The sequence below is a fragment of the Bubalus kerabau genome, chromosome 3 (assembly GCF_029407905.1).
Source record: "Bubalus kerabau isolate K-KA32 ecotype Philippines breed swamp buffalo chromosome 3, PCC_UOA_SB_1v2, whole genome shotgun sequence".
Classification (NCBI taxonomy): Eukaryota; Metazoa; Chordata; class Mammalia; order Artiodactyla; family Bovidae; genus Bubalus; species Bubalus kerabau.
In genome coordinates this window covers 55,563,851-55,588,465 of record NC_073626.1, presented here as the reverse complement: position 1 = coordinate 55,588,465, position 24,615 = coordinate 55,563,851, and the positions used below count along the sequence as shown (strand labels likewise).

The 24,615-nt window shown below is 41.5% G+C and overlaps 1 protein-coding gene across 5 annotated transcripts in view; it reads left to right on the top strand.

The window, feature by feature from the left end:
• The window catches only part of FAM168B (family with sequence similarity 168 member B), a 40,300-nt gene that overhangs the window by 2,992 nt on the left and 12,693 nt on the right, over positions 1-24,615 (top strand). For 2 of the 5 annotated variants that reach the window (XM_055571851.1, XM_055571852.1), the window contains exons 2-3: positions 7,354-7,434; positions 15,375-15,458. In XM_055571851.1, the coding sequence (XP_055427826.1) occupies positions 7,365-7,434; positions 15,375-15,458 (154 nt within the window). In that variant the 5' untranslated portion in view covers positions 7,354-7,364. The remainder of the gene's footprint in view (positions 1-7,353; positions 7,435-15,374; positions 15,459-24,615) is intronic. The other 3 variants (XM_055571854.1, XM_055571855.1, XM_055571853.1) reach the window with 2 other exon arrangements.

Genomic DNA, 24,615 nt, shown 5'->3' with positions numbered 1-24,615 from the left:
TGGGTTGCCATTGCCTTCTCTGAAACCCTAATCTGAGACTTACCTGTTTTGCTGCAGGTGTCAAACCACCCATAAGAATTCTGACATTTTCATCATTACAAATGAGAAACTTAAAAAAAAAAAAAAAGTGATACTAGCTTCCCTGGTGGCTCAGAGGGTAACGCATCTGCCTGCAATGTGGGAGACCAGCATTTGATCCCTGGGTCAGGAAAATCCCCTGGAGAAGGAAATGGCAATCCACTCCAGTATTCTTGCCTGGAGAATCCCATGGACGGAGGAGCCTGGTAGGCTATAGTTCATGGGGTTGCAAAGAGTTGGACAGGACTGAGCGACTTTTCTTTCTTTCTTTCTCTCTCTCTCTCTCTCTCTCTCTCTGTCTCTCTTGCCTTGAAATTGGGATTCTTGGCCAATACCAAATCAGACTGGCAAATCTGTGGTTTCTGGGTGACCGTAGGCACTAGAATCCCAGGCAGAGTGGTGATGGTGGTTTTTTACCTTTAATTTTTCATTACTTAAAAAGTATGCAAATACAATATACAGCCATATACCCAACATATCAATCCCATTATATAGCGTGCTCAGGGCTGGTGCATTGGGATGACCTTGAGAGATGGGATGGAGGGGGGAGGTGGGAGGGAGGGTCAGGATGGAGAACACATGTGCACCCATGGCTGATTGATGTGAATGTATGGCAGAACCACCACAATATTGTAATTCAGTTCAGTTCAGTTCAGTCGCTGAGTCGTGTCCGACTCTTTGCAACCCCATGAATCGCAGCACACCAGGCCTCCCTGTCCATCACTAACTACCTGTCCATCACTCACACTCACGTCCATCGAGTCAGTGATGCCATCCAGCCATCTCATTCTCTGTCGTCCCCTTCTCCTCCTGCCCCCAATCCCTCCCAGCATCAGAGTCTTTTCCAATGAGTATGTTGTAATTAGCCTCCAATTAAAATTAAAAAAAAAATGTTTTAGATTACAGACATCGTGTCATTTTTACCCTTGAATAGTTTAATACTAAAAACCAACGCATCTTTACATAACAAAATGCTATTCTCACATATAACAAAATTAATGATTGTTTAATGCCATTTGATATCTAGCCCATGTTTGTTTGTACCTCTCAATCCTTAAAATACCTTTTTATAATTTTTTCCATCTTAAAATCAGGATTCAAACAAAAACCTCCTGTGGCCTTTATTAAATCTATGTTAATCTAGAACCATCCTTCTCCCTACTCTCGGCCTTTTCCCAGACCATTGACTAACTGCAGAAATGACCCCTTGCCCTCTAGATTCCCTCCTTTTGACTTTGTCTGATTGCTTTATGGTGTTCAGTATTTTTCTCTAACTCCTGCCTTTTTCTGTCACCTGGGAGGTAGATGTGTAGGGTACATTGGATTCAGATTTTAGTATTTTTGTAGCAGTACACCTCAGATGATGCAGAGTGATTCCATTGTATGAGGATGCATGTAATAAGTAGCTCGGGGGGCTTCCCTGGTGGCTTAGTGGTAAAGAATTCACCAGCCAATGCAGGAGACATGGATTCAATCTGTGATCTAAGAAGATCCCACTTGCCTGTGTGCCGCAACTATTGAGCCTGTGCTCTAGAGCCCAGGAGTGGCAGCTATGAAGCCCACACGCTCTGGATCCTATGCTCTGTAATAAGAGGCTGCCAAATGAGAAGCCGGAGCAGCAACTGGAGAGTAGCCACCTCCCAGCACAACTAAAGGAAAGCTCGAGCAGCAGTGAAGACCGAGCACAGCCAAAATAAATAAAAATTTTAAAAAATAAGTAGTTTGCTCTTAGTGATGTTAAGATTGGTCAGTGGGTTCAGCATTCATGTCCACTAATCAATAAACTGAGCACAATTGTATGGTAGTTTGAACATTCTTTGACGTTGGAGTGAAAATTGTCCATTTCCAGTCCTGTGGCCACTGCTGAGTTTTCCAAATTTGCTGGCATATTGTGTGCAGCATTTTAACAGCATCATCTTTTAGGATTTGAAATAACTCCGCTGGAATTCCATCACCTCCACTAATTATTTGTAGTAATGCTTCCTAAGGCCCACTTGACTTCACACTCCACGATGTTTGGCTCTTGGCGAGTGCCATCGTGGTTATGTGTGTCATTAAGGCCTTTTTTTGGTACAGTTCTTCTATGTACTCTTGCCACCTCTTTTTAATCTCTTTGTCCTTTGTTAGGTCCTTAACATTTCTGTCCTTTATAGTGTCCATCCTTGCATGAAATGTTCGCTTAGTATCTACCATTTTCTTGACGTGATCTCTAGTCTTTCCCATTCTATCTTTTTCCTCTATTTCTTTGCACTGTTCACTTAAGAAGGTCCGAGTTTAGAAAAGGCAGAGGAACCAGAGATCAAATTGCCAGCATTCACTGGATCATAGAGAAAGCAAGGGAATTCCAGGAAAACATCTACTTTTGCTTCATTGACAGTGCTAAAGACCCACTTCGACGGTGTGAGTCACAACAAATTGTGGAAAATTCTTAAAGAGATGGGAATATCAGAACACCTTACCAGTCTCCTAAGAAATCTATGTGGATCAAGAAGCAACATTTAGAACCAGACACGGAACAACAGACTGGTTCAAAATTGGGAAAGGAGTATGTCAAGGCTGTGATATTGTCATCCTGCTTATTTGATTTCTGTGCAGAGTACATTATTTGAAGTGCTGGCTTGGATGAAGCACAAGCTGGAATCAAGATTGCTGGGAGAAATGTCAATAACTGCAGATATGCAGATGATATCGCCCTAATGGCAGGAAGTGAAGAGAAACTAAAGAGCTTCTTGATGAGGGTGAAAGAAGAGAGTGAAAAGGCTGGCTTAAAACTCAACATTAAAAAAAACGAAGATTGTGGCATCTGGTCCCATCATGTCATGTCAAATAGAAGGGGAAAGGGTAAGCAGTGACAGATTTTACTTTCTTGGGCTCCAGAATCACTGCAGACAGTGACTGCAGCCATGAAAGTAAAAGATGCTTCCTTTTTGGAAGGAAGCTAAGACAAACCTAGACAGTGTATTAAAAAGCAGAGATAGCAGTTTGCAACAAAGGTCTGTATAGTCAAAGCTATGGTTTTTCCAGTAGTCATGTACGGATGTGAGAGTTGGACCATAAAGAAGACTGAGTGCCAGAGAATTGATGCTTTCAAATTGTGGTGCTGGAGAAGACTCTTGAGAGTCCCTTGGACTGCAAGGCTATCAGACCAGTCAATCCTAAAGAAACTCCACCCTGAATATTCATTGGAAGAATTTTAGCTGAAGCTCCAGTACGTCGTTGGTCATCTGATGCGAAGAGCTGACTCATTGAAAAAGACCCTGATGCTGGGGCAGATTGAAGGCAAAAGTAACTTGAGAAGCTGTTACGTTGTTCATAGACCTTGTGCAAACCTTTTTGTTGAAGTGGGAACTGCAGCTTTTTCTTTCATTAATCCTGTTATTTTTTTTTTACCTGTAAGTTTTAATTATAACTTCTTAATCACTTTAGGAAATAGTTATTAGTCTCTTGGGAAGCATAAATGCTTTTAGGAACTTCTGGGTAGTTTGGATGTATGGTATTTAGTATTCAAGTGTAATTCTGTACATTTTTTTAGTGGTAAATGTAGAGTAAGATTTTATTAGTGGTTTAGACTGTAAGATTGTATAAGGAAAGCCTTTGTGGTATTCAGTGCTTTGAGTTGTCTACACTTCTTGGCTGTAATGAATAATTTTGTTACAAACATTCAGGTACAAATTTTTGTGTGGATATGTGTTTTCGCTTCTCTTGGGTATATACCTAGGGTGGAGTTGCCAGGTCAAATGGTAACTCCTGTCTTTAACTGCTATGCTGTTCATCAGCTTCACTGCCTACCAGATGACATCTCCTGTGCAGCCCCACAGTTAAGAGTCTCCATGTGATAGCTCCAACCTAACCTATGTCTCGGAGAAGGCAATGGCACCCCACTCCAGTACTCTTGCCTGGAAAATCCCATGGATGGAGGAGCCTGGTAGGCTGCAGTCCATGGGGTCGCTAAGAGTTGGACACGACTGAGCGACTTCACTTTCACTTTTCACTTTCCTGCATTGGAGAAGGAAATGGCAACCTACTCCAGTGTTCTTGCCTGGAGAATCCCAGGGACGGGGGAGCCTGGTGGGCTGCCGTCTATGGGGTTGCACAGAGTCGGACACGACTGAATCGACTTAGCAGTAGCAGCCTATGTCTTTGTAATCATCTTCATTGATTCACATGTAGCCCAAGCTCCAAACAAGCCCAGTTGCAAAGTGTCCCTAAAGTGCATCTTGCATTTTCTAATTTCTGTGGCTTTTCAAGATCCTGCCTGTTGAGAGCTTCTACCACCTGTGTAATCCAAGTTATTCCTGACCATTCCTCTCCTCCTGCATTAAATTTTTGCTCTTCCCACTCAACCCTCACAACACTTTATTCCTTTATGGCCCTTAACACTCTGACCCCGAGTCATCCATTGTTTATGTCTTCTGACTTGCAGACCTGCCTGTTGAGTACAGTACCCACCACCTACATGTTCCTATTCAGAGTTCAGCTAACGTGTAGGTCCTTGGTCTAGCCACATTTCAAGTGTTCAGGTAGTGACTACTGTATGTGGACAGAGCAGATGTACATTTTCATCTTCACAGAAAGTTCTCTGGGGCAGCACTTTTCTAGATGGTAAACTCAGAACAGGGACTGTGACTTGTCTTTTTCCCCCCTCTGTGGCCTTTGTGTAGTGCTTTACTTATTCAATTAAGAAAATGAAATTAGATCCTGGCACAGAATAGAGAAATAGAGTATTGAAAAGTATTCACTTCTCCAGAAATGATAGTTGAACCAGAGAAGTAGATGAAATATATGAAAAAATCTCTACATTTTATGTTGTAGATCCGCCAAGAATGGGTTAAAAGTGCAAGCTAATGCGGATTGACAAGTTACCAATTTGTTTCTTCTTAAACTGTGATGTAAAATACAGTTGGTTTTCCTCTCTACTTCTTATGCTTTGCTCTCCTTGTTTCTTTCTAATCTGTTCTGTAGATTTGCATCGTCCAGTATGGTAGCTTACAGCCAAACACGACTATTTAAATTCAGACTGAAGTTAAATAAAAAATCGGATCCTATCCTAGCCACATTTTTCAGGTGCTCATTGTTTACTTGTATTAATAGCTAATGGATGCTCTCTCAGACAGCACAGATAGGGAGCATCTTCATCCTTGTTCTTTTGGATAGCACCGATCTAGATTTCTGTCTTAGTTGTGGTTGTGGATGTCATGTCAGATTTTGTTCTGCCTTTTGGTTTGGAAGTTAAAGAAATAAGAGTTATTTAGGTAATGAATGTCCCAATCACTGATATCTCCAATTAATTTCTACTTTAGAATTTACTGCACAGGCTAAGGACTTGACCAGGTATACTTTTGTGTGTACTGAACTGCTTGGTTGGAAATACTCTAAGTCAGTAAGCTGAGGTAGAAATTTGAAGTGGTGTGTTTTTGTATTTTGTCTTTGTAATGGAATTTGATGCCAAGAGTGTTTTGAAGTACATGTGTCTTTTAGAAAGTCAGCAGGTAGTGGCCCCTTTGTGTGTGTGTCATTGTCTTTGGTGCTAACAGTGGAAACAGTGTCAGACTTTATTTTTGGGGGCTCCAAAATCACTGCAGATGGTGACTGCAGCCATGAAATTAAAAGACGCTTACTCCTTGGAAGAAAAGTTATGACCAACCTAGATAGCATATTGAAAAGTAGAGACATTACTTTGCCAACAAAGGTCCGTCTAGTCAAGGCTATGGTTTTTCTGTGGTCATGTGTGGATGTGAGAGTTGGACTGTGAAGAAAGCTGAGCAACGAAGAATTGATGCTTTTGAACTGTGGTGCTGGAGAAGACTCCTGAGAGTCCCTTGGACTCCAAGGAGATCGAACCAGTCCATTCTGAAGGAGATCAGCCCTGGGTGTTCTTTGGAGGAAATGATGCTGAAGCTGAAGCTCCAGTACTTTGGCCACCTCATGCGAAGAGTTGACTCATTGGAAATGACTCTGATGCTGGGAGGGATTAGGGGCAGGAGGAGAAGGGGACGATAGAGGGTGAGATGGCTGGATGGCATCACTGACTCAATGGATGTGAGTTTGAGTGAACTCTGGGAGTTGGTGATGGACAGGGAGGCCTGGCGTGCTGCTATTCATGGGATCGCAAAGAGTCGGACACGACTGAGCAACTGAACTGAACATAGCTAGTGGAATATCAGTTCCTCAGCCGGGGATTGAACCTGGGTCATGGCAGTGAAAGCCCAGAATTCTAATGGCGAGGTCACCAGAGAACTGCCTGTTTTTCTTTTTAAATAGACTTAACTTTTTTAGAGCAGTTTTCGGTTCAGAGCAAAACTGAGCAGAAAGTGCAGAGTTTCCATATGCCTGTTGCCCCCTCCCCTATTGCTGTTTTTATTTTTAAATTTAAGATCCCTTTAATCCTTACTACCAAGTAAGTCAGTGATTGACTTACTGGATAAGGAATACTGAATAGTCTTAAATAAGCTCACACTTTAAGAATGCATTGGGTGATAAAATTCAGAGGAAGGTATAAAACCATGGTTGTAGCTGTGCAAATTCTTGACCTTGTCAGACAAAGAAGATTGTGAATTATAGAACATTGACTCAGTTAGTACAGTTGCTGTAGCTAATTTGTCTCTTTTAGGAAATACACATGTATTTTATTTATTTTTAGGAAATATATAATTTAATGTGTTTCAGAAATAGAGAAAGGTGCAAAAAGAACATTAAACCGCTCCATCTAGAGGCAGTCACGGTTCATGCTTTATTCTCCTCCCAGATAGTGTTCTGTCTGAGCTGGAGGTGCGCATGCCCAGTGTGTAGGTGCACATTTGGGATCACACTGCGTTACAGTATTGTACTGCCTCCCCTTTTACCCCAGTTATCATTATAGCATCCTGTGTTTTTAAACACTTACAAGAAAAAAGCAGCTGCACGGTATTTCATGCTCTGGATAGATCTGGTTAAGACTGTTCTCTGTAATAAGGACATTTAGATTATTTATAGTTTGTTTTTTTTTTTTTTAACTGTTTTGAAAAACAGGGGCACAGAGAACACTTTTTTCCCTTAGCGTCTGATGGACTCAGGAGAGTTATAAAGCAAAGCATACAGTGTCCTGGTGGGCATCCGTTAGGGCTTTGGCATTCCTTTTCTGTTCTCTGTTGGTTAGCAGCAGCATGGAGTGCCTTGTTTCTGCATTTCAGAATAGATTAGAGAAAGGCCTCTTGCTACCTGCTTTTTTGAGACTGATGATGGAGAAAAACCTGAGAACAAAAATGCTTGGCTAAATCACTTTTTTTCCCTTTTTAGTTCTTGAAATCATGAATCCTGTTTATAGCCCGGGTTCTTCTGGGGTACCCTATGCAAATGCCAAAGGAATTGGTTATCCAGGTAAGCATGTAAAATTTTGTTTCCATTATTAAACTTTGAATACATGGTCCATTTCTATGTCATTAAGAATGCTTTTGATGGACAGACCCAGCTCAAGTGGCTTAGATAAGGAAGAAAATGTGTCAGCTCATGGAATTGAAAAATCAGGAGCTTGGGCTGGCTTCAGTCAGAGCCTGATCTAGTGGTTCCAAGGGTAGGGACTACGTCTGGTTTCTTTACTTCCTGTGCTCAGCTTCACTTCCTCAGTATTGCTGCAATGTGGGTCACAGGTCACACTTCTCCCCGTTGTGGTTGTGTGGTGCTCAGCCCCTCCCTTGGCTGTGAGTCTCTTCATCTGGCTTTATAGGAAAGCCCCGGGGGACTTCTTGTTCTCTTCATGCCTGCACCCTGGATCAGGAAGGGGAGTCCACTGATGAATTTATGGTTGAGCCACATTCTCCACCTTAATGAAGCCTGCTAGTCAAACATGGGCTGAAATAAGGTGAAGTGAAATTTGTGAGAATAGGAGTTGATGGTCAAAAATAGCAAATGGTTGCCCTAATTGAAAGGAATAGTTGTCTGTAACATTACAATTTTGGGTTTAGATAATATGGTGGGACAGATACTCTTAAAACCCTGTTGCTCAAAACCCCTGAAAAATTGAAGAAACATTTCAAAAATGTTTAACTGAACTTTTGCAAGAAAGCCATTTCTACAGCTAAGTATGAAGGTGACATAAAAACCAGAGTATTTGGCCATTGAGTTGATGTGCCTGCCCTAGGGGCATTTGTTCTTTGTGGGTTTTAGCAACCCTTTTGGGGACGAAGTGAAGTGTCTGCTCTTGTAAGGCTGGGATTTGGAGTGGGACCCCTCATCACTCTGATTCCTCCTGAGGGTGGTACTCCTATAAGAGAGGTAAGTAAATCAGTCCATACTGGTTCCATGGAGAAATTCATTTCAGCTTTGGCTCTGGGAAGGAAGAAGTCTTTTCTAAGACTTGGTAACCATTCAAGGATGTTTTGGGTTCTGCTTTGAATTACTTGTCCTTCCAAGGGGTCCATAAATTGAGAAACTAACAAAAAACGTAGTCTCTGGGCTGCATTACCCCTGAAGCACCTGACAGCAACGAACGCAGAACTGTGTGAAGGCAAGCGTTCCCAGTCTAGGTCGTGTGGGTGGCCCAAAGTCAGAGTCATTATAAAACACGGTGCTGTTGCTCATCATGTCTGAGTCACCAGTCGTGATAGATAGCAGGAATAAAACATCAGGTAGAAACCACATCAGACAAGCATGCTGATAATAATTGAAGATGCAAAAGAAAGAATCATAGCAAAAAGAATCAACTGGAACTTAAATGGAAAAAAAAAAAAAGCATTTGAACAGAATTCCAGTTAAACCGCAGGCAAAACACTGCTTAAGGAGGGACCAGCGTGCAGCAGAAGGAAGGGGGAAGTAGATTGGTTACGAAATAGAGGTGTTAGGATGAGAAGTTCTGAAGAGAATTAAAAGCTCCAGAAGGACTAAGTAGAGAGACTAGAGAAAAACAGTGACAGGATTTTCTAGAATTGGTAAAAAATAATTTAGTGGTGAGACCTCCTATCTTTAATGTATTTGCACTAGTTTAAACAGAGTTCCAGGTAATCTACTGAAGAGAATCCTGTGTAGCTCTGAAATCAGGAAATAGGTTAAACTTGATGGTGTTAGCATTACCTGATAGACTATATAATGAAATATTGGTTGCTTGTCATATACCAGGTCTGTGTACTTTTTAGGGTTTTTTTTTTGGTCTTTAAAAGGAAATTTCTAAAACTTTAAGTCTTTAAAATTTTTAAATGATCCTTATTTTATTCATTTCTTTATACCTTGGAGAAGGCAATGGCATCCCACTCCAGTACTCTTGCCTGGAGAATCCCATGGATGGAGGAACCTGGTGGGCTGCAGTCCATGGGGTCGCGAAGAGTCAGACACGACTGAGCGACTTCCCTTTCACTTTGCACTTTCACGCATTGAAGAAGGAAATGGCAACCCACTCCATTGTTCTTGCCTGGAGAATTCCAGGGACGGGGGAGCCTGATAGGCTGCCGTCTATAGGGTCGCACAGAGTCGGACACGACTGCGGTGACTTAGCAGTTACACCTATCCCTTGCCTTGCTTTTAGTATTTTGGTCTCCTTGACTTTGATAAAACTCTCTGATCAGCAAAAGTTCAGTATAGAAACTTGTAGCCACTCTAGGTATTTTGAATGGAAATTGGGGTTAAACATAGCGAAATAATGTGCCTACAGGATTTTAAGGCTAGGATAACTTTAGTACCAAAACAAGACATCACAAAGAAAGAAAATGCCTTTATACCATTTTATGCTTACCATTCTATACTTTAATACAAGCAGATGGAGAAGCTTGTCCATAATTTTCTAAAATTTACACTTAATGGGAAAAAAGGAACATCTTCTAATTGTAGTTACATGAGAGCTGACATACAGTCATTCATACCTGTGGATTTGGGGTATCATGTCCTGGAACCTGGGATACTGAGGGATGACAATAATTGGGTTCGTATGTACCATCTTACTATTGTTTTCTAATTCATAGCTCCTATATCTGTTTTGTTCACTTTCTTTTTCTTCTTTTGGATTAACCAAATATTTTACATTAAATTTTTCTTTTAATTTTTGAAAAAATTACTGTCTAGTGATGACTCTGACGATTACAACACATTTTGCCCCCTCTCTTCTTTTGTGTATCAGAGTCGGACACGACTGAGCGACTGGACTGACTGAACTGACCATGCCTTAAGCCATTACTGTTTTTGTTTTGTGCAGTCAAACATTATTTTCATTGCTTTCTGTATCTATGTGTTTTTTGTTTAGGATCATTTTCCTTTTACTAGGATAAATCCCTTTAGTTACCCTTCCTTCCCCACTCTTTACTGCATGTCTGCTAGCAGTGAATTTTCTTTGTGAAAATGCTTTTATTTTTGAGCCTATTTTTGATGAGTGTACTGGTTTTCTGTGACCGCTGTGACAAATTGCTACAAGGATGGTGTCTTAAAAACCATAGGAATTGATTCTCTCATAGTTGTGGGGCCAAATTGATTCTCTCATAGTTGTGGGGCCAGAAGCCAAAATCCAGGCGTGGCAGGGCCTCACACCCTGTGGAAGGTGGAGGGGAGAATCCTTGCTTGCTTCTTGAAATTTCTGGAGCTTTCAGCGTTCCTTGACGTAGATTGCTTTGTGGACACATCATCCCGGCTTCTGTTTTCATGGTTACATCATTTCCTTCTCATCTGTGTTTCACAGTGTGGACACTTGGATTTAGGCCCCCACCACCTGTAATCTATGATGAGTATCTTGAGATCCTTAACTTACGTCGACAAAGAACCTTTTCCCAAATAAGGTAACATTTATAGGTTCCAGGGATTTGATGATATTTCTTCTGAGGAGTTCCTTTTTTTTTTGCCTGCCACACTGAGTGTACAGTTTTAGGTTGGCAGTTATTTTCTCTCAGCACTTTAAAGGTAGTTGTGTTGTCCTCTGGTTTTTGTCTTTTTTGTTTCTTTGAAATTAGTATTTCCCTGCTCCCTCCTTGCTGCTTTTAACCTATCTATGTTTCTCCTGTGGAATGACAAGACGTGACTATGTTTTGTGTTTATTCTGCTTAGTGCTCACAGAGCTGTTTGACTGGCTTGATTTTTTAAAAATTTATTTAGGTTATGTCAGGTCTTAGTTGCAGCATGTGGGATCTAGTTCCCTCACCAGGGATAGAACCTGGGCCCCCTGAATGGGGAGCGCAGAGTCTTAGCCGTTGGACCATCAGGGAAGGGAGGAATGGGAAGAAAAGAATATCTCCTCTGAAGTGAAGGTAGTTTTTCCAAAAGAGTAGGGTTTAGTCTCAATTTAAGGAGAACACTTTTAAATAGCTTGGACAGCTCAAAACTGCTATTTAGGGAACTGAAAACCAAGTAAGCCAAGAACGACATTAAAAAAAAAATTCTGGCAAAGCAGCAAGAGGATGAAAAGTTGGGTTTGTATACTTTTCAACACAGAAGTAAGGGAAGAGGCATCTCTTCTCAAAAGGCTCTGAAAAACCTATGGCATCAATGGATAGTTGCAGGGGATTGGGGTTTCTTTCTCAAAGGCTCCTAGGGCACTCACCCCTGTCTACCCTACCCCGTTACTACATTCACCCTTTTCCCCTCCACTTCCGCACTGAAGGGGCAGCACTTTTTAGACTTGAACCTCCAGGTACCATCTCTGCAGCCTAGATGGAGCCTGGGGAGTTTTGCAACTGGAAGCGAGACTTGCAAGGCTGCCAGAGGTGCGTTGGACCTGGAAAGAGCTGGGTGTGGGTGACTGGAGCCTTAAAGCTCACGCACCAAGGGGAAGAAGGAGCACATCTTTTTAGGGAGCAGGATCAGCCTGCTCCCTACCCCTTTGGTGATCAATATTCACTTGATGAGACAGAGACCACCTCCTGACTGTCCCCCTGGACTCTGCCCTAAGAGGCCTCTGGCATCTGTGACAGTGTGGGTCCCGACCTCCTTAGTCAGCTGAGGCCAGCACTTCAGGGGTCCCTCCAGTCCCATCTCAGACTCCTCCTCCCTGGTACTTGATCTAAGAGAGGAAGGAGCACAGAGGGACTTGGCTGAATCAAGGGTTCCACAAGCCTATGGACCAGTTTTAATCCCTAGAGCCTGAGATTCAGTTAAATATTACTGGAACCTACTGTAAGGTAGGTAGTCTTCCCTGTAGCCCAGATGGTAAAGAATCTGCTTGCAGTGCAGGAGACCAGCTGGGTTGGATTCCTGGGTTGGAAAGATCCTTTGGAGAAGGGAATGGCAGTCCACTCCAGTATTCTTGCCTGGAGAATCCCATGGGCAGAGAAGCCTGGCAGGCTACAGTCTGTGCCACAAAGAGTTGGACATGACTGAGCGAGTAATACTACTGCTACTACTGTAAGGTTAGGAGACTGAGTCTCAGCACCGTGGGTGCAGCCCTGGGACCTTGCACAGGGCACCCCTCTCAACCTCAGGAGGAGGGTCGCTGCAACTCCAGGTCCTCTGCAGCTCCTGCTCCCAGATTCCCCCTGGACTTGTAGGTACTGGTGGAGCAAGCCTGGCTGGTGGAGGGCAGGGGCAAGATGAGGGACCAAAGACTTAGACACTGTGCACAGGTCTCCTAAACAGCTGCAGCAGCTTAGAGCGAACCTGAGGTCTACTTTTCAGAGTAAGAAATACAGAGTTATTTTAAAGACCACGTTGCAGTCTCTGGATCTGTGGTCTGTTATCAGTTTATCTTTTTTTTTTCTTTTTCACTCATATATGGTCCTATGCCTTAACATTCCTAGTATTTTTTTCATGGAATGTAATACGTGGTGTATTAAAAAGTATAGGTGGTCCAGTTGATGTCTTCCCTCCCCATTTGAGGTATGATTGATAAGAACAAAAATTGTATGTATTTAGTTTGTACAGCACTTTTTTAAAAGTGTATGTGATGATTTAATGTATGTATATGTTGTAAAATGACTACCACAATTGAGTTTCCCCAAATACCACCACACTGCGGATTAGAGTTTCAAAAAATAAATTTTGGAGGGCACTTTGACATTCAGTCATATCATGCCCCCAGGCCAACTGTGTCCATATATTCTAATTTGTCCTTTGTTACATAAAGGGTGTTGTACACTGAGATGGAATTAGGAATGCGGACGTCACTGTGGTGGATGACACTTGTGAAGGACCTGGTGGGTGGAAGCAGCACTGGGGAGGGGCCTCAGGGCTGTGGTGCCTGTGTGCAGCGTCAGCTGGCTCGGTGAGGAGCCCTGCGGTAGCTTCGGCAGGGGAGGTCTCAGCAGGCAGAAGTGGCCGAGAGTGTGCTGCTGCTGAACGCTGTCAGCCTCCTTCCTCCTTGAGGCTGAGTAGGCTCCTGGAATAGAGGTGCAGGTGCTGGTGTTCGCTTTGCTTTGTCAACTTAATCATTGTTCCCTGTCAGCTCACAAAGGTTTGCCTTGTTCTTTGTGTTTTACGTAATACTGCTGCAGAAGCCTGCAAGTTGTGGGGTTTTCATAATTTAATTCAACCAGTTCTTTGGATGGATATGTTGTTTGAAGGATTTTGCTATTCCAGTAATACTGTAGTAGATTGTGTTGGAGGAAATTATCTTCAGGGTGGATTCCTTGAGGTGAAATGGTCAGGGGAGCGAGTGCATGCAGATGTAATTTTTTTCCTGTTATTCTTAAAAAAATTTTTTTTTAATTTTATATTGGAGTATAGTTGATTAGCATTGTTGTGTTAGTTTCAGGTCTACAGTAGAGTGATTCAGTTATACATGTACGTGTATCCTTTTTCCAATTCTTTTCCCATTTAGGTTATGACAGAATATTGAGCTGAGTTCCCTGTGCTGTATATAGTAGGTTCTTCTTGGTTATCTGTTTTAAATATAACACCAACTTTACTCTTGTTTACCATAAGTTCTTTTCTAAGTCTGTGAGTCTGTTTCTGTTCTGTAAATAAGTTCATTTATATCATTTTTTTTTTAAGATTCCACATATACTTGTCCATGATACTTGTCTTTGTCTTGCTTCACTTAGTATGATGACTTCTGGGTCCGTCCATGTTGCTGCAAATGGCATTATTTCATTCTTTTAGTGGCTAAGTAATATTTCATAGTATATATACTACATCTTCTAATGTAAATGTAATTTTAAAGGTACTAGGAAAAAATCCTACTGCTTTGTATTCCTACCAGAAGTGTGTGAGTCTGTTGTTCCCCATAGCCTTGCCAGCAGAGTGTGTTGTCTCCTTTTGGATTTTCTCCAGTCTGAAGTTAGAAATGTGGTTGGCAGTTCTCTCTGTTCATGTCTTCTGTTGGTTGTTTTTTTCTATTTTTTTTTAACTTTAAAAATTATTTACATTTTAAGTGTATTTGCCCATTGTCTAAATAATTTGCAAGTGTGTTTCTTGTGAAAAGCTGTCTTTTTTACTCAGCTAATGGTATTTTTTGCTATTCTGAAGGTTTGTTTTCCTGAAGTAATTAGGATTTGAGATCACTTCCAATTTCTTGCAAGAGAGGACTGCAGTATTTAGCTTTCCAGCCCCTGTGTGCCAGAAGGGAGGTAGAGTAAGATGTTGGAGACAGTTTATGGTGCTTGCCAAGGGGCATTTTCAGGAGGACAGTTCTGTGGCCAGCACCGTGGGCAGGAACAGGAAGGGACAGTGGTTCTCAACCTTGTTGATTGGAGCCCTGCAAATCAGAATCTCCTGGGGGGATTATAGCTCCTCACAGCTAGTTGTGTCGTTAGTGAAGTCTAGCAGACCTTGGCTCTGTGCCCTGTAGTGCCCCAGTGACTCGTAACTGGGTCCAGCTGAACTGTGAGGGCCCTAGAGCAGATAACTGAGGCCCCTCTGGTTTTGACTGAAATTTCTTTTGTGTTCACATGATTGATAAGTGGTTGTAATTTAGTCATATTAAGGATCCCTCATTTGTGTTAATAAAAGTCAGGTTGCTTGCAAATGGATTGTGAGGTTGGATTTTTCCCAGTTCCATGTGTATATACACTTGTATATGGTTAGAGCCTCTTTAGTGCAAGAAGCTCTTAGCACTCTTACTAATCTTGCTAAGTAATGAATTATGTGAATAAACTTTAGAGTAAAGCTGCCAGAAATATTGAGTTTTCTGACTTCATTTTGGGTTTTTGTTTTTCCTTCTTCATTTAATTCCATTTCTGTCAAATGTTTTCAGTTATAGAAAGTTGTAAGCATTTACTCATAGGTTTAAATGACATGTTTATGATCGTGACCCATCACAACTCTGAGGAAAGGAGACGACTAGAGGCAGCCTGCTGGGTACCCACGTGCTGTTGGGCTCCCGAGCTCAGTCTGGGAGTTGTGGTGAAGAAGGTGAGGACAGTCAGGTCTTTGGGAGCCCTGGTTTTAAAATCACACTGTTCTTTATTTTTCTCCAGCTGGTTTCCCAATGGGCTATGCAGCAGCAGCTCCTGCCTACTCCCCCAACATGTACCCTGGAGCGAATCCTACCTTCCAAGCAGGTATGCAAGGCCACATGTGCTGGGTGGCAAAAAGTGTTTTGTTAATGTGACTGTGGGAGAATGCAATGGGAATGAATTTCAAGAAGAGTGGTTATAGAATTGGAATTTGGGGTTTGTATTGATTTCCTGGTTCATAGGATTAGGCTTCTTGATAAGTAGAATAAAAACTTAATTCTTTATGCATTTAAAGCTTTGTATATTACATTTCGGATATCCTTCCACAACACAGAACTTCATTCCAGTCATAGCTTGGTACAAGTAACTGTTTATGCCAGACTTTGTATGAATTTATGAAATAGTGTTGATTACTAGAAACTAAAGATCATCTTGCCATGTTAATGGGTAGAATTTCCATGTTGCTAATGTTTCTAGAGATAACTGATCTCTCTCTAGTACTTTAGCACTTTGATTATGGTTTTAAAAGAAAGTCTTATTTTCTGTGTAAGGTCCATAAGAATATTTTCAGATTTTAGAAATCAGTGGTACAGCTGAAAGTGGAATTTGTTTGAGTTTAGACCTCGTAAAGATAGTTTTTCTGAAATGGGACTTGCCTCCGTGAGCCTTCATTTTGGTGTTGGCTCATCCCAGGCTTTATTCACCCGGAATGGACTTCGTGATTCTGCTGCAGCTGTGGTGGCCTGCACTCCGGCCCCAGGCTCAGCCTCCTGAGCCTGCTGGGGTGCGCCTTTGTCCCTCAGAACTGTAGCCTCACGTAGTTAACTTGACAGAAGAGGAGACAGCAGCAGTGTCCTTGTCCTGAGTTCTTGTGTTGATAATCATAAAATTCTTCCTTCCTTCTGCCCATGTGTCCCATTCCAGTCCCACCCTTACTGCCTTTGTTCGCCTTGTAGCTCACACCCAAAGAAAGACCTTCTTGGCTTGGTCTTCTTGCTTCCAAGGTTTCTCTCCTTGACTTTGTGTTCCTTGGCTTTATACCAGAGTAATGTTTGCAGGTCGATTTCCCATGACTCTTAAGACACAGTGAAGCCTAGTCTCCAACTTAAAATTCCTAGGTCTTTGCCACATTGACCTGTTCTTTCCAAAACAATATTTTTCTTTTGTTTTTGCATGGCTTTTATTCGCACTCTTTCTCTTACACCTGGACTAGAATACCTGCTACTTCATGCCATCTTTTGGGATCTGTAAGGGAACATCCCTTCCCTGGGATTAAGCAGTGTTTTTCCCTGTTACTACTCACTGGATTCTTTAACCACTGAACGGTACTACCATCTCCTTTTGTACGCCATCTTATCTGGTTTACCTTTCTAAGCACAGCTGTCTGCAGGTGTGACTGCCTCTCAGTAACTACATGCATTTGCAGGGCGTTCCATGCGGCACGTGGCATCCTTTCAGTTTCGTGTGTTCACTCACTGCTCATCCCCAGAAGTTTCCTCCTGCCCCTTCGTGACCTTGCCTAGGCTCCGGGAAATAGCTCTTCTGTTTTCCCTCACTGCAGATCACTTGTAGTTAATCTAAAATTTTGTATAAGTGAATCATATAAAATGTATTTTGGAGGGTGCTGGCTTTCATTCAGCACAATTTTTGACATCCACGTTGTAGTTTATATCAGTAGTTCATTTCATACTATTGTTCCATTGTACAGAAATACCACTAAGTGCTTATTTGTTCACCAGTTGATGAACATTTGGCTTGTTTGCAGTTTGGGGCTGTCACAAATGAAACTGCTATGAATATTTGTGTACATTCTTTATATGAACATAAACTTTCATTTCTCTTAATAAATAAACTTCAGGCAGGTAGGTATACGTTTAACTTTATAAGAAACTGCCGAACTGTCTTCCAAAGGGCTTGTGGCATTGTATGCTGCCACCAGCAGGAGGAGCGTGCAAATGCCTTTATGTCTTTGCCAATACTTGGTAGTCATTCTTTTTAATTTTAGACATGCTAGTGAATATTTAGTGATATGTTAATGTAGTTTTAACTTGCACTTATCTAATGACTAATAATATCAAACCTTGTTTCATGTGCCTGTTTGCCATTTGACTTTGGTTAACTGTGTACATCTTTTTCTGCCTGTCTGTTTTTGTTTGTTTTCTTATTGGGTTTGAGAGTTCTTTATCAGATACATGATTTGCGAATATTTTTTCATAGTCTGTGGCTCTTTTCAGTCTCAACATCATCTTTAAAAGAGCAGGAGGTTTAAAATTTAATGAAGTTCAGTTTATCATTTTGTTCTTTTATGGATCATGATTTTGGTATCATTTCTAAGACATCTTTGCCTAACCCAACATCACAACAGTTTTCTTCCAGAAGTTTTACAGTTTTAGATTTTACTTTTAGATATATGATCCATTTTAGGCTAATTTTTCTATATGGTGGTAGGAATGAATTGAAGTTATGTTTTGCATAAGTACTAGTTTTTCTACTATATGTGATCATGCTGGAGACCTTCAGAAAATGTCATTGTTCTAGAATTCTCCATTGTAGCTCACTTGTACTCATTTTCTCTGTGGTACAAGTTAATGTAAAAATGTACTAAAAGCTTCCAATTTTTTCTTACTCTTTTACAAAAAGAGCCTCAGGTTTATTTGCAGCTGGTCAGGCTGCTTTGCTTGGCCTGCAGGTATGAAGTGCTCCGCTGAGGAGAAGGTTTGGTGTGTAGAGGGCGGGTACTGCTGTCTGATAGCTTTCTCCTCTTGCCAACCTGTAGAACAGCTGCCATTCCTCTTCCTTCTTGTAGAGAACTGGGTCCTTTCTTTCCAAGACTGCTCTCAAGCTGTTCCTCTAACCCAGAAGCTGGGGCCTGCAGGGGGGAGTAGTGGGCGTGATGGGCATGGTGGCTGCCAAGAGGACCTGCCTTGTTTGAATGGGTGTCCCCTGTTGAGTGCTAGATGGTTGTCATCTGCCACACTGCTGGCCCAGCATTGCCAGATCTTCAGATTGTTAGATGCTGGGAATAAAGATGTGTGTAAAATTTGCAAAAAAAATAAATGGTACTTTGAAAGTCCCACCAGTGTCCTGTTGAGTGCTTTTAGCCACCTGACTAGAGTCTGGACTACACCTGTATCCCTTCTTTTTCTGAGATCCTCTCAGTATTTTAATAACTTGAATTTTTAAATTTCCTTTTTTAGTGAGCCTTTTTTCTTATCTGTTGATTAAGTAAAAATTTGTCACTGTAAAAAAATTAAAAATTTTCTCCATTTCTGCTACTTTCTCAGTCTTCTGGTTCTCTCTCCACCAGATTTTCAGACAAAGCTGATGTGTAGTATATGGAGTGTGTATGTGTATGTGGCCTTTAAAGCACTTTTGCAGCCCTAACACTGTTTATGTCTTAGTTCTTAGAAGTGTGACATAGGGAGGGTTTAGAGAACCTTAACGATGAGATGATGTGTCTTTTGCTGAAAGATTCCATTACTCAGAATCTGGAGATGAGGGTGATATTAATTGCATTCTCATGAATAAGCATAGTAAGCTGACTACATGTGCATCTGGAGGAGAATGTCCGGTTTTGGAATCAGAACAATATTGGAAAGCATTCAGGCTGTTGTGTTAGCAAGATGTGGCGCAAATCCTGACTGTGTCACTCCTGGGAAAGACGTTTCATTTTTGGCATTTATTTAATGACTCATTATATCTCCTCAGCTATGTTATTTGAGGATTCTAGCAGTAAGCATGCAGTCATACTCCCAAGGCACATTCAGGCACACGTTCAGGATTCTTTTCTACTCCCATTTACAGCCAGCAGTATCTGTAACTAACATCATATTTGCATTGATCATCAAGAAAACATTCAGTTTTTTGTAGTACGCTCTGTGTAAGAGGTGATTTAGATATTACATTGGCAATGTCTTTTTACAAGATGAAAATATTGCTAAGAGTGATGCAAAGGCTTCTGTGATTGCTTCCATGCATGGCTTGGTGGTGGATAAATTAGGGAAACATGTTTGGAGGACAGTTTGGCAGTATAATAGAAAGAAGCTTAAAATTGAGATCAGTATGCAAATAGTTATGTGTAAGTGCAGATCTACCTAGTAAAGTAATGGTTTGATTAAACTGTTGGTTTATTTCAGTGTTTAACTGGTCTTACTATTTGTTTGAGAGGGATATTAAATAAGTGAAAATGCTTTATGATATGCTGCTTTTTTTCTTTTTAAACTCAGAATTATGTCCATGAAGTAAGATCCCAGATTTGTTTAAAAATTAAGCTTCACTTTGAACTTATGGTTGATGTGGGGAAGGGATAGTTAAGGAGTTTGGGACGGACATGTACACATTACTGTATTTTAAATGGATAGGGCTTCCCTGGTGAGGAATCCACCTACCAGTGTAGGAGAATATGGGTTTGGTCCCTGATCTGGGAACACCCTACATGCTGTGAAGCAACTAAGCCTGTGCGCCGCAACTGTTGAGCCTGTGCTCTAAGCCTGGGAGCAGTAACTGCTGAGCCCACGTGTTGTAACTGCTGAAGCCCAAGCGCCCTAGAGCCTGTGCCCTGTGACAGGAGAAGCCCCTGCAATGAGAAGCCTGTGCACTGCAACTGGAGAGTAGCTCCCACCCTCTCTCTGTTGCTGTGACCATGTCAGCATTGCACACTGCTGCAAACGTCTGGCTGTTTTCTTCTGCAGTTACTTTTTTCTTCCCTAGATTTCTATAACTACATAGTTAATTAAACCCTTAGCTTCAGCCCAGGTGTGGAATCTCTTCTCAGCTTTTTAGGCCATATAAGGTGTTTGTGTTTTCCCCTCTTGGTGATGTCTTTTTGAAACCTTCTCTCATCTTCTGGCCTTGGCCGCTTGTCCTTGGGGGCTTACCCTGGGTCTTTCTCCTCCATCATCTCAGGGAGTTCGCGCCTCTTTCCTTCCACTTGATTCTTTGTTTACTTTTTTAGTTTATTCCTTGGTGTTAGTGGAGGATCTTTGTTCAGTAATCTCTCAAGAGAATATCAGAAAATCATAGTTTTGAGATTTTTCATGTCTGAAAACGATTTATTCTGCACTCACAGTTCATGGTTAGTATGTCTGGATATAGAATTCTAGGCTAACAGTTATTTCCCCTTAGAATTTTGGGAATGTTGCTGAATTATTTGCCAGTTTTGTTGTTGCCATTGAGAATGTCATTATCTTTTTAAGAACATGCGGTGTCTTTATTGGCTGTGCTAGGTCTTGGTTGGTGCGCACGGGCATCTCTGGTTGCAGCGAGCGGGGCTGCTCTTCACGGTGGTGCCTGGGGCCCTCATCTCGGTGGCTGCTCCTGTGGAGCACAGGCTGTAGGGCGCGGCTTCAGCAGTTGCAGCCTAGGCGCTATAGGTGCTCTGCATGTGGGATCTTCCTGGACCAGGGATTGAACCCCTGACCCCTGCATCGGCAGGTGGATTCTTAACCACTGGACCCCCAGGAAGACCCAGTGTCTTTCTGATGCTTGGTTGACTGAGCTGGGCTTATCTTTGGTGCTCTGTCTCTGGGTTCTGAAATTTCATGATGCTGTGTTTGGTGCAGGTTTTTCCTCTTCACATGTTCTGTATATTTCTGAATTTCCATATTTCCTAAGTAAATGTCTTATACTTGGAAAGTTATTATATGAAATCTGTGTGGTATGCAGTACTTTGGGGGGGGGGGAATGATCTGTTTCCAAGTAAAAAGCTTCTGCCCCTCAGAGTTCACAGTTGGAGAGCTGTGGCCCTGTCTGTGCATGAGTTCTGCCCAGAGACGTCAGCCCGTGGCAGTGTGTGTCTCCTGAGAGTGAGGAGGGGCAAGGCTCTGATTAGTGTGTGGTCTGTGTGGCATCCTTATGAATGATCTCTAGGAAAGGAGCATGTGGAAAGCTGTTAACTGTTTTTGAAAGACCAAGCAATAAATGTATTTGGTTTTGTATTATGAATCATTGGCACATCTAAAAATTATTTCACAAAGGCTTTGTCTGTTTTTGATATTATGAGATGTATATGTGTTTATTTGTATTTTTTAATTTTAAGTTTGTAAGACTCCTATTGAGGTTGTTTGTTGTGACACAATGAATCTAGTGCTATATGAAAGAAAAAGGAATGTGTCTACAGACATTTGGTTTTTGACTGAGAGACTTGTTTGCATCCCTTGAAATTGATTTGTCTTCAGTGTTGGATAGAAAGTGATGTAATATTTGTGCCCATACGAAAAGCCAAAATCAATTTCTAAGTTTAGGACATAGTTCACAGTTATAAGAATAAGCAGTAGGATAATATATATATTAGAAATTGTTGTTATAATTAGCAGAAAGAGTGGGTAACTGTTTTTCCAGTATACAGAGAAGCTGGAAAAAACTCAGTGAACATCGATAAATGGACTGTCAGGGTTCTACAGTTAAACTTTAAAATCAACTTTTAAAATTAGACATTTTACTCCATCCATCCTGAAGTGTGCCTTGTTTTTTCATGTGTTTTGAACTAAGCTGTGGATGTTGATACACTTTCCCCATGTATTTCAGTGTGCATATTGTTTGTATTTGTTTACAGTTCTTTTAGGTTTTGATTTTAGGTGAAATATACACATATGAGATGTGCACATTTTAAGTACATCATTAGTCATCTTTTTATCTTCAGAAAAATGTACATATGAGGCAGGTGTAAAAAGGACATTTCAGGTGATTAAGAGACCTCAGGCCAGCTGATGGACCTCTGCCACAGTAGGCCTCTAGCGTCTCTTAAAAAACACTTGACATCTTATGTTGGCCTGTTGTTGATTCAGTGGGTGTGGTGGGGCGAAAGAGTGCTGCTGAGTCAGAGGGCTCAGGCTCTGGAGGGGTGTGTACTTAGATCTTCCTAGCTTTGCTTTATACTGTGTCCTTGAGGCTTATTTAGGTGGACAGCTTCTTTTTTCTATTTAGTTCAAGCTTCAGGCTCTTGCTGAAGTTAGAATAGTGACAAAATGGTCATGGACTTTCTTATTAGGAATCTTGAACTTTGAATATTCAGTATTGAATAGTTTCTTAGAGGCTCTTTTCTCCTAATCTTTCTTTCAGGTCATGGACGTGTTGCTTGTGTTTTCACTTCCTCAGACGGTTTCTCCATTTTCTATTCTGTTTATGAAATAGTTTGTCCTGTAGAGCTATGCCTTTCTATAGGACGTTGGCTGTGTGTATTGACCTTTATTTGCTTGTGTAGCTAATCAGATCAGGTTATTTTTCAGATCAGATTGCTAAAGACCATGCTGTCCTAAATCATGCCTTAGTAAAGGCTCAGCAGCCTTTTGTGTTCATTTCTTAGTAGTGGTGGACCTCTGCTTGCTTCCTTCCTTGTCCCTTTAGCTCCTGCATGACTGTTGTTTCCTGGGCATTTTCTTAGATCCTCTCTCAGCTGTGCGCCACAATCTGAAGGCATTATTTTTTTCACTTTATTTTCCTACAGAACATTTTCAAATATACAGAATAATGGAGTGAACGATACAGTGAATCCGTAATACCCAGCACTGAGACTCAGCAGTCACCACTGCGCCACGCGAGCTTTATCTACCGTATGAGAGAGTGTGTGTGTTCCAAACCAGCTCAGAGTTACAGTCTTTTAGGCTTTTGTCCTTCGGTACGGCCCTTAACATAATGAAGACATTCCACTGCATGACCACGATAGTTACCATGCTTAGAAGCTGTAATTCTTTCAGTTATTTGATAGCTCATTTAAATTTGCCCAGTTGTCCCAAAAATTAAAAAAAAATTGGAAACAAGATCTATTCAAAACTTACACGTTGGATTTGTTTAAAAAGTTGAATTCATTATGTTTCGTCTGTTTTAATCCATAAGTTTACTTCACCTTTGTAAAACACTTTGAAAAACCTTTTATTGTGAAAATTTTCTAATACAAAAATACATAAGTACACAGCAGTATGATGTCCACTTACCCACACCCTAACCTCAGCAGTTACAATATAGCTAAGTACACAACAGTATGGGGTCCACCTGCCCATGCCCTGGCCTTAGCAGTTAATAGCTTCTAGGTGCTTTTTTTTTTCCCCATCTGTATTCCCATCAGTTTCCCTATGTTATTTGAAGCCAGTCTCAAGACAGCATATTCATCAGTTTTACAATATTATCTTTAAATGATGAGTTTAAAATACGTATCACCACACCTAAAAAATAACAGTAATTCTTGAATAGTATCAAATACTACAGTCCGTATTTATATTTCCAGTTGTTACATCTATGTCATAGATATTTTTTAATTGTACAATGAAGAAGAGGGGGCCTTGTTGGTTCTTTTCAACCTATGAAAACTGGCTAGCCCCAGAGGTTCTGAATGTGATTTTCAAGTTTGAAGTCTTAGCACTTGTTCTCAAAATATGCAATTCTGTGACTGTTTTGATTGTCTGACATTTTTATAAAAAACTGGTATCCTTTTGGTCAGATATAAGTTCAGTGACTCCTGTGAGAATCTCTTAATTCAGGCCATTGGGACCACGTTTAGCAGTGTTCTGTGAGTTAATAACTCAAGGATGCCACTGCTGCATGGTTTTGAGAAATGGGAAGGAGAGGTTAGTTCTGGGAAGAGGAAGCTGTCCAGACATACTTTGCCTTCATTCGCAGCCTTCCATTGTGACCGCCTGCTCCTGCTTTTGTCTGCCAGGACTGTGTCAGTGCTGCTCTGGCAGTGTTCTCTTTCCCTGTGCTTTTCCCCTGAAGACGGCACCTTGTCAAGAGGGCTGGACCTTCTCTGATGGGCTCTGTTGGCCCTGAGCATGGCAGCTGGTGTTGGCGATGCATAGCCCCTCTGCCCTGATACAGCGCTTCCGTCATGTGACTGATCATGAATGTGTCCACCAGCCACCACCGTCTCATTTCCTTCTCTGATTAGGAGCTGTTATTGAGCCGTCTTCTGGGAGTGTCAGTGCATGGTTAGAAGTTGGTGGCTTTTGTAGTCACCTTTTTGTCTTTATATTTAAAGAAAATGTTTTGCTACGTTATTGTGGTATAATTGGTGTACAGTTAAGTACACATATTTAAAGGTTCAATGTGATGGATTTTTACATGTCTATACTGGCAATCCACTCCAGTATTCTTGCCGGGAAAATCCCATGGACAGGGGAGCCCTACAGGCTACAATCCACGGGGTTGCAAGAGCCGGACACGACTTAGCAACTAAACCATCACCATACCTGTGAAACCATCACTTTCCTTTTCTGTCTCTCTTAAATACTGGTAGATGAGCAGCTAGAGAGAGGGACTTAACTGCTCT